Source organism: Ammodytes marinus (assembly GCF_949987685.1).
Source record: "Ammodytes marinus genome assembly, chromosome: 13".
In the NCBI taxonomy this organism is placed as follows: Eukaryota; Metazoa; Chordata; class Actinopteri; order Uranoscopiformes; family Ammodytidae; genus Ammodytes; species Ammodytes marinus.
In genome coordinates this window covers 30563798-30574449 of record NC_137217.1, presented here as the reverse complement: position 1 = coordinate 30574449, position 10652 = coordinate 30563798, and the positions used below count along the sequence as shown (strand labels likewise).

Genomic DNA, 10652 nt, shown 5'->3' with positions numbered 1-10652 from the left:
TCACATACTTTTTCTTTTTACTACACTACATACTAAAGTACAGAAGAGTTTTAGGGCCACAGAAGAGAAAAAAAATCAGATAAGGAAGATTTTTTTTTCATTATGTCGAGAAATATCAAGAAATGAGACGAATACTCCAAAAGGATATTGGAGTTTGTGGGACATTTATGTATTTTCAGCATACTACAATTGACGTGCATGTATTGGGACATCCTAAATCTTTTTCTGGCGTACTAAATAGTAGGGAAGTATGGGTATTGGAACGCAGGGATGGTTTTAACCCAAACATAGCCGTAGATTCAAAATCAAAAGCAATCAATTACCATAACGTGTCAAAAACAGATCTTGATGACTCATGCAACGTAAAGTGTTCAGAACAATCCGACAATCGGTTTCAAACTGTCTGGGATTCTGTCGTGCGACGTCAAACAGAGAGTGTCATGCGATTTTTTAATATGACGATGAATATCAATAATCATTCCTTAAATCGTTTTTTTAAACTGACGGATAGCAGCAGCAGCAGCAACACAGTAAGATCAAAATACATGACGAGGATCATGACAATTTTAAGAGAGAGAACGCATTTTTTTAAAACCTACTTTAAGCCATTCAGTAGTAGAGAAACGCTGAGCAAGTAAGTAAACAAAACACATTGGTTGAAAAACTTCCAAGATATGTCAGCTTCAAGAACAGCAACCTTGTCCATCATGCATCAGGGGGCTAATGCAAATAAAAAATAAATAATTATATAAAATAAAAAAATCGTAAAAATATCAATAGCAGCAAAATAGGAATAAATAGCTAAATAAATACATCATATCACAAAACACATTCATCTGTGGAGTTGTTCCCCTCCCCCCCACTTGGCACAGATCACAACAATAAAAACTAAAATAAAAACAGATTATTTTTTTTATAAAATTTAAATACTTCAACAAATAGCTTCAGTATTTTTCTGGGCTAAACAACATTACACACACCGTAGATATACAGCTCTGGAAAAAATGAAGAGACCACTCCAAATGTTCAGTGTCTTTCGTTTTACTCTTTAGAGGCAGATGTTTGAGTAGAATGAACATTTAGATTTTATAATAAAAACTACTGACAACATTTCTACCAAATTCACAACAAAAATATTGCCATTTGGAGCATTTTCAACAAGTTAAGTAGAGATGAAGATTTAAGAAATATCCAGACTGGTCTCTTAATTTTTTCCAGAGCTGTAGACCAAGGTGTCACTTCTTAACACTCCTCAATCTACTGTAGATCAATTGAGGATTTTCTTTTAATGACGGCAAGCAGGTGATACATACTGAAGCCCACACTTAGCTACCATATGCTGGGCTTTCAAACAGGCAGCAAAAGACGGCCTTTTTTCCGACTGTCAAGTGATGATTACTTGAGATCTGTTCAGGTGCTTGTGAGGAGCTTGACTGTGGTTGCGTTCCGAATCTCATACTCTTTCTTTTTTCTATTCTACATACTACATCCGACGATAAAAATAATCTAGTTAGGATGCAGTAGGCATACTATTGGGACATACTTTTCTCTCTTATTTCATCATAACATTGCGCCTTGATCTTGCCTCTTGCTTTTATATCCGTCGCATCCCTGTTTGTTTTCATATGGAGGCTTCGTCGATGTTACGTCACTTCACGTGCGCACTGGATTGTGGGTCAGAATCGCCCAAATAGGATGCACTTTTCAACACTAACAATCTTGGCCGCATGAAGTAGGACATCCGGGTACTTCTAACCATCCTAAATCTGGCCACAAGAATCGGGACATCCTAAATCTTTTTTCTACCATACTATATAGTAGAAAGTATGAGATTCGGAACGCAACCTATGTCTTGAGCCCTCTGTCGTTGGATCAGTCTTTGCTCTCTGTGCGCGTTCGTCTGACTATTGAGGAGAAGAAGCTTCGGCCCTGTGGCGTGCCCATCAACATGGGAGCCTGGTTCTTGTGCACGATCTCAATCTGGGGTTAGAGGAATATAAGAAAAAGAGTTAAAGACCTACTTCACCGGTGGGAATATGAAGCTGTATTGAACTCTGAGATCCTGTGGAGTATAAATGTGCAAAACATTTTAGAAATCGGTTCATCCTAGCCTGCAAAGTGTTTTTGTTAGAACTAAGCCAAAGTTACGTTGAACTGTTTTGATGCATACATCGAATTTGAGTTGTTCGAATCGCATTACATTCGCACACACACACACACACACACACACACACACACACACACACACACACACACACACACACACACACACACACACACACACACACACACACACACACACACACACACACACACACACACACACACACACACACACACACACACACACACACACACACACACACTTAATTCAGTCATTCATTCATACATTCACTCATTCACACATTCACCCTGCTACAACCTGCCAATCCTTTCAATCAAAACGACACAAACAAGTTTACAACTGCTGTCTACAACCGAGCAGAAGTTCGAAAATTGCATCAACAATAAAACAACTCTCCCAAATGGCTCCATATGGGCTCTTGTCAAACGAGGCCTGTTGGATTATGAGTGTACTTTAGAGGGTCCCTAAATGTCTTAATGTCGCAAACTTTAAGAATATTTTAGTTTATATGTCTGTGCTAACATATGGTAACAATACATTATGGTGGATTATGCTAAAATATGGGCTGCTATGGGTGTATAATATATCCCAAAATCCTGTTTTCCCAACGATGATGCCACTTATATTGAAGGTTGTAGATCAATGGGACGGCAAAATATCAACCATCAAGGGTTTTGTCATATTAAGCACATAGTTCATTTTTCTCTTAACACAGTGATGGCTAGGAGGAAATGCTACCATCTGCATTAAAGGGGACAACATTATCTTCAAAGGAGAGGCTGCCATTTATTGTACTTGCACTCTGACTAAGGAGCAATTATAGGCCTACCAGCTTTTGTAGGCTTTTTTTCTGACATCATTAAACCTGATTGAAGCTAATGTTTTTTGATGTACTTCACAAAATTCAGAGAAAAAAACTGTAACCTTTTTTTAGGCAGGACATGGGTCAGGTAAGGAATATCTAAAGGAATACTTGAATTAAAATTTAGGGAACAACACATGCGACATTAAGCATTTATGGGCATCAAGAGCCCCAGTTATACAGAACAATGTGGCACTGAAAAATTAAAGACAATTAGAAGGTTATTTATATGCAAATGTTTGTCTCCCATGTCATCAAAAATATTCCAAACTTATCGTCATATTTAAGTCTTATAGAAGTGATATTGTACCAGAAAAACATCAGGAAATACAGTCAAATGTCTGTTTTTTTTTTAAAGGTAATTCAGACCTTGTTATCAACAACGACAACACAGCAAGACATATCATATGCCGTTTAAAAAATGCAAATTTGAGTTTGATGGTGTTAAATATGTTATGCTGCGTGCCGAGGATCTTCGAGGCATTTGCATAGATGTTGTTGTTAATAATTAGTGGGTTGACATCACCAAAACAACCGTGATGTTTTTTTAACAGGTCGACTGATTTAAATTCAGCTGCGAAAACATACCGTCTATGGATATATATCTCGCCGCAGCCTCCCAATTATGTATTGTCAGATCCTAACTTTGCTCTGTTGTTGAGAGTCGTGCCAAGCATTTTACAAGTGGCACTTGTACGGCTACTCGTTTTGTCATGCGGCGGCGGGCTTTATCTTAGCGAATGCCTGAGCGAATCATATGCAAATCTAGAAAGCCACTTCAACTGCAGTGGTTTGTTGTAATTAAAACTAAACACACACACCGTACCGTAATCAACGCACGATGAGGAGTTTGGTTTTGAATTTTTTTTTTTTTAAACTTGGACAGAGGGCAGAACACTTGTCCATGAGTATATGTTTGAGACGTAGACGGTAAACAAATCAGAAGGGGACTGGCAACATCTAAGTATTTGTTATCATAAATTACTGCACGGAGAAATAAAAAGCTATGATATATAGGAGAAATGCAAGGGAAAGATGCACTAGCACTTACTGTATATATTTTATTTTCAAAATCTTTTCGGATGGTGAATTTTCATTTCATTGTGTAATTGGAGACTTATTTATGCAGCATTCTTAACCTTTATTTACACAGGTAAATCCCATTGAGACCGAAGACTCTTTTACAAGGGAGACCTGTTTTCCTTTCCCACGTTACCATTCACACACACATTCATACACCGATAGCAGCAGGCTAACTATTGACATTCACACGAGGCAAGGTGGGTGAAGTGTCTTGCCCAAGGACACAACAACTATGACACAGGTGGCAGGGCGGGGATCGAACCTCCAACCTTTTGATCATCGGCCGGCCCGCTCTACCAGCAGCATTGTGTTGTTGAAAGTGTTTTGGCTTTTATATTGGGTCACAATTTTCACCTCAGACCCATGTTCTGTGAAGTGGACGTTCTAGTATGGTGAACATTGTTAGCAATGGCTAAAATCTTATTAGCTGCTTTGCACCACTCACTTTTATTTAAAGACCTACTTCACCGGTGGGAATATGAAGGTGTATTGAACTCTGAGATCCTATGTAGTATAAATGTGCAAACATTTTGGTAATCGGTTCATCCTAGCCTGAGAAAAGGCAGAGAGAGTGTTTTATGGTCTCACTGTCTAACCCTACGTTTTCCCATTTGTGACATCACACATGGTAAAATGTAGGGTTAGGATTAACAGGACAGCTGGGCCAAGGGAAGACTGAGGAAAGACTGAGGGAAGACAAACCTCATTCATTACATTATAATAGTGATTTTATAATGATAGAACGCTGGTTCCGTATGGGTGAAGTTTCCCATTAACTTTCTAGGACTTTTTAAAAGATAGTTAGCGAGCTGAAAGTGATTCTCTGATCATTACAGCAGCCCATCACCTTTACATGTACGTAGGTTCAGGTGCCACGGTGATCACACTTCTGATTACTCACAAGGAGGATGGGTGTCGCCAGAGGTGCCACAGACAGAACGCTCAACGAGACTAACACACACACACACACACACACACACACACACACACACACACACACACACACACGAACACGAACAAACTTCTCGCTGACAGAGCTGCGAGAACAAGACTAAGTTCAACTAAGTTCTTTCTGGTCTGGACATTTTCATACTTCTCGAGAACTCAAGTGCTGCCGAACTCCTCAACCGCGGCACACGTCACACGCTGTTACCATAGTAGCGCCAGCCAGCTGATTTTCCTCATTGACTTCAGACTGACCTATCACACAATAGTTCTGGGACAAGCTTCGAGAAGAAAGTTCGGCCCGGGCGATGTGTCGAGAACAAGCTGCGAGAACAAGCTGAACAAGAGCTGAGAGAAGAAAATGACGTCATTTTCTTCTCGCAGCTCTGTCACCGAGAACTTTGTTCTTTGTTCTTTGTTCTCGCGGAGTATGTAACAGCCTTGACTCAGTGAATTTAAGAAGGCACCGCATGTTAGTAATCCATAAGTGTGCTACATATTTCAGCATGGCAGATTTCATGAAGTCAATTAATTAATCAATCTATCAGCTTTATTCAAGATACTCGAGGTCCCTTTGAAAGACATACAACTTACAAGTGATGTGAAGGCAATGCAAATAGCAAGAAAAGTTAGTAATGTTTCCCCTGTAAAAATGCTGGTATAAAGTGTTTGTTTCGGCTACTAAATGTCTCTCTCTGAGATTTCTCAATATTTCAATCCCGATAAAGGGTTTTTTACTGGGAGTTTTTTCTCAGCCGAGCTAAGGGTCTAAGGACAGAGGGTGTCATACTGTATGGAATGTAAAGCCCACTGAGGCAAATGTCTATTTGTGATATTTGGCTATACAAATAAAACTGATTTGATTTGATTTGATTTGATAGGATTTGAGTTTTGGCTGGCACACTAGGCTCCAGTTAGCATGAACCACTTCTGTTTTATACACAATGAGTAGACAGAGAAGTTATATTTATGAATGTAAATATTTGACTTACTGTGCAGGGGGTCTGCATCCAGGGTTCCCCATCAATCTGCATCGGGAGGGATTTACTGGTTCTGTCAGGGAAGAGAAACACGTGACAATTGAGTACATTGTTACATTTTAAACTAGGTAAGTACTGCTCAACTGAAAGAAAATTATACCTTTTTTTGATATATTATTTTTTTATAAATGGTAGCCTAAACCCAATTCTGTAACACCATTTAAACTGCAGAGAGACCTTTTCTTTTTCTCTTTTTTCCTCCAAGATTTGACTTTATAACCCAATGCCGAGAAAGGTGTGGTAAATATGTGAATAAAAATAAAACAATGAATATGTAACAGAAGTGTCAGAATAGGGGTGCTCCGGTGGTGTAGTGGATAGAGCGCGTACCATATCGGCTCCGGCCTTCGTTGCAGTTGTCACGGGTTCAAATCCGACCCGTGGACCTTTACTGCATGTCACCCCCCCCCCCCCCCTCTCTGTCTCTGTCTCCCCATTTCAACTCTGTACTATTTAATAAAGCTTGAAAATGCCAAAAAATAATCATAGTTGAGCTCCTCCCCTTCTTATAGTTACTGTAGGCTACATAATAAAAGTTAATTTAATTTAATTGTTAATCGAATAAGTACAAGGAAAATATAACAGAAGTGTCAGCATCATGTCCCAAAGTGAGTTGTCTTCTCGTTGCCCTGTCCGACCTGATAGTAACAGAGGAGCACATATTCCAATGCCTACATTCTGTAACAATTATAACTTTTGTTTTATTACATTATAACAATTATTTTTGTTGACGTTTCTTCTAGATTTGACTTCATAACATTAGACATTATTTAAGACATTATGGTAAATATGGGACTAAAGACAAAGCAATGAAAATGTAACAGAAATGTCAGAATCATTGCTCATCCTGGTTACATAAAGGATAAAATAAAAATAAAAATGTTTTCCCACAGGTAGCAGTGTCCTGGTTGCCCCCCCTGACCTGATAGTGACAGAGGAGCACTGGGCCAGCCGTCTCCCTGCACTCTTCAGTCCCGTGTAGATCTGACCCATCTCCATGGCGCCCTCCAGACCAACCACCTCCAACAGCTGGTCAGACAGGTCTGAAACACAACACATATTTAATAATAATAATGATAATAATAATAATAATAATAATAATAATAATAATAATAATAATAATAATAATAATAATAAAGAAATAATAATAATAATAATAATAATAATAATAATAATAATAATAATAATAATAATAATAATAATAATAATAAGTATAATAATAATAATTATAATAATAATAATTATAATAATAATACATAACTAATAATAATAATAATAATAATAATAATAATAATAATAATAATAATAATAATAGATGGAATTTATATAAATCTGGTGTTCTTAATACACATCTTAGGCGTTTTCTATCTACGACACACACACAGCTATAATTTTTATTTTATTTTTTTTAACACACTGCTTAAAGCTGGGGTATATGATTTCTGATTGGTCAAAGTTAACATGAGCTGAACACTTTGACCAATCAGAGCGGGGCTCCGATTCTCTGTTCTTATTGGCTGTTGGGACTGTCCATTCACTTTGTTACTGTAGAGCGTGTCAGGGAGGGACCATAGGGGAGGGACCAAAGAGAACAAGTGGAGCGATTGAGGTATTTGGATTCGAATCTCTATCCCAACTGCCATTTTCTCCCCAAATCCTCCACCCCAGCTTTAAAGTCCATGTGTTTTCATTAGTGATATCTTCAAATGGTCACAGACAGATATTAAAGCCTTCTCAGTAGGGCCTGGTTTAAAGAGTGTTAAGAGTTCCCAGGTCATTTAGAAGTCAATAGTTTGAAAGTCAAATCTATTCTCCTTGTGTTTTTATCAAACATCCTCTGGTTGGTACAGAGACCCTCCTGACCTTGTTATATTTAGCACAGAGGCTCCATGGTCAGACAGACAGACTCACACACACACACACACACACACACACACACACACACACACACACACACACACACACACACACACACACACACACACACACTAACACAAGTACAATCTCTCTCTCTATGGGTGTACTAGGTCTCTGTAGCCCCGGGCAACAAGGAATCCCTATCGTAGTAGTGACACAGTCCATCATACATGTCAGCGCAGGCCTGTGTGTGTGTGTGTGTGTGTGTGTGTGTGTGTGTGTGTGTGTGTATATACGTGTCAGCGCTGCCTGTGTGTGTGTGTGTGTGTGTGTGTATATACGTGTCAGCGCTGCCTGTGTGTGTGTGTGTGTGTATGTGTATATACGTGTCAGCGCTGCCTGTGTGTGTGTGTGTGTGTGTGTGTGTGTGTGTGTGTGTGTGTGTGTGTGCCTGTGTGAGAGCTTTGCGTGAGCGTGAGAAGTCTCGGTCGGGGCAGGAGCTTTAAAGCCCTGTGTCTGGGGGTCAGGCTGCTGGCTGTGTACACAAACCCTTCCACCAAAGACAGGTCAAGTGTTGTCAATTTCTGCCGGACAAATAATGGATTGGATTTATAAAGCACTTTTCAAGGCACTCAAAGCGCTTTACAGGGTTCCAGGTTCCATTCATTCACACACAGTCATACTGGTGGTGGTAAACTATGATAGTAGCCACAGCTGCAGACTGACGGGTACACACATTTACAATAAGGGAACACAGTCAAGTCAAGTCAACTTTATTGTCAAGTTCTGCTATAGGCCAATGTGCCGACATACAGAGGAATCTAAGATATATGTCACTGTAACACTTAAAGGTGCAGTGTGTAATATGACATCATCAAGAAAGTTTTAGAAAGTTCTAGAATGCAACGTTCCCTGGGTAACCCCACCCCTTTCGAATAATAACAAAAGCTACAGTGGCCTTCAAGGACAAGAACAATTCTAAATTTTAAACAATGCACCTAATGACATTCCAACTATGACACTTTCAAGATGGCAGCACTAGGCCTTGGTCCAAAATATGCAGAAATATGGACATATATGAGACCCTTTCTAAGGGAAAAATAAATAATTAAAAAAAAAATGTTCAGCTATTATGCACTAAATTAAATGTACTTATGGATATTATAATTACTTTCTACAAAATCTGCTAGGAAAAAAAACCCAAAATTCTACACACTGCAGGTTTAAGGGTACTTACAATAAGGGTAAATTAATTAACTGTTAGTTCATGCTTAGTTAAGGCTAAATAAGCCTTAGCTAAGCATGAACTAACCGTGAACAACTGCTTAGTTAATGCTTAATAAACTTTAACAAAGCATTAGCAGTTCATTTATACCCTTATTGTAAAGTGTTACCCGTTTCTCTCCGACTCATGGTGCAATAAGTACAAAAGGATAATTGTAATTGTAAGTAATACATACAATAAATAAATCTAGATAGTGCAGAAGTAGCCCAAGGCAGAACCAAGCAGTTATTACAAGTAAACAAATTGGAAAAAGGTGCAAAATTACAACGTGTGCAATATACAGTAAACTAGGAAATTGAACATGTACAATATTTAAGAGGCAGGACAATGTGCAGCAGACTGGGTATAAATATTGAACGTAAAAAAAAAAAGCCTCTGCCCTCAACCGTCCAGTACTTACACATTACCTATGCATTAACGAACTATTAATAGCTTTATCTAACAGTTGATTATTCTACCTTTAGTGTAAAATGTCGCCGCAGAGTGCAATAAATACGAAAGGATAAAAAAAGATAAGTAATAATATATACAATAAATAATTCTAGATAAAGAAGTAGCCTAGGGGAAAACCAAACAGTCCTATCCAGTCCTATAGAAAAGTAACTAAACTGAAAACTGTGCAAAATGAAGAACATTATGTACAGCGTGTGCAATATACAGCAAACTAAGACATTGAAGATGTAAAAGAGTATAAATAATAATAATAATAATACTAATAATAATAATAATAAATAATAATAATAATAATAATAATAATAATGGTAATAATAATAATAATAATAATAATAATAATAATAATAATAATAATAATAATAATAATAATAATAATAATAATAAATAAAGAAAAGCCATGCGACCCTTGGTGAAGCCTCTGCCCTCAACAGTCCGGTACTTAGATCAGAGCGGACGCGTGTCCATCACCATGGTGACAGCTGGACAGCCACAACAACACCTCACGACCACAGCAACATTACCATGACGACACGCCTCCGGGAAGCCAAACGGATAAACAGGACAGAGGCGGTGACAGTGAGCTAACTCGCCTTCGCACGCACTGAGAGAGACTAAAACATGGGTGCTTATGCTTTTATGCTCCTTGATTTTTTTTTATTATTATTTTTTTTATTTATTTATTTTTTTTGTACTTCTCAGTAGCACTTTGAGATCCCAGTAAAATAAAGTGCATTACAAATAAAATGTATTATTATTATTATTATTATTATTATTATTATTATTATTATTATTATTATTATTATTATTATTATTATTATTATTATTATTATTTTTATAGTTTCAATTAGTGTCTGTGTTTGCTCCCAGCCGCTTCTTAATTTGTGTAGGGACGAGTGGATGTAGAGTCAGAAGGCACACACACACACACACACCCACACCCACACCCACACCCACACACACACACACACACACACACACACACACACACACACACACACACAC

The 10652-nt window shown here is 38.0% G+C and overlaps 1 protein-coding gene across 3 annotated transcripts in view; it reads right to left on the bottom strand.

Annotated features, from left to right (window-relative positions):
• Window positions 1-1872: 1872 nt before the first annotated feature.
• dgkb (diacylglycerol kinase, beta) overlaps window positions 1873-10652 on the bottom strand; it is a gene marked incomplete at both ends in the record, with an annotated part of 94294 nt that continues 85514 nt past the window's right edge. For all 3 annotated transcript variants that reach the window (XM_080040142.1, XM_080040143.1, XM_080040144.1), the window contains 3 exons: window positions 1873-1980; window positions 6008-6068; window positions 6978-7098. In XM_080040142.1, coding sequence (XP_079896268.1) covers window positions 1873-1980; window positions 6008-6068; window positions 6978-7098 — 290 coding nt within the window. The remainder of the gene's footprint in view (window positions 1981-6007; window positions 6069-6977; window positions 7099-10652) is intronic.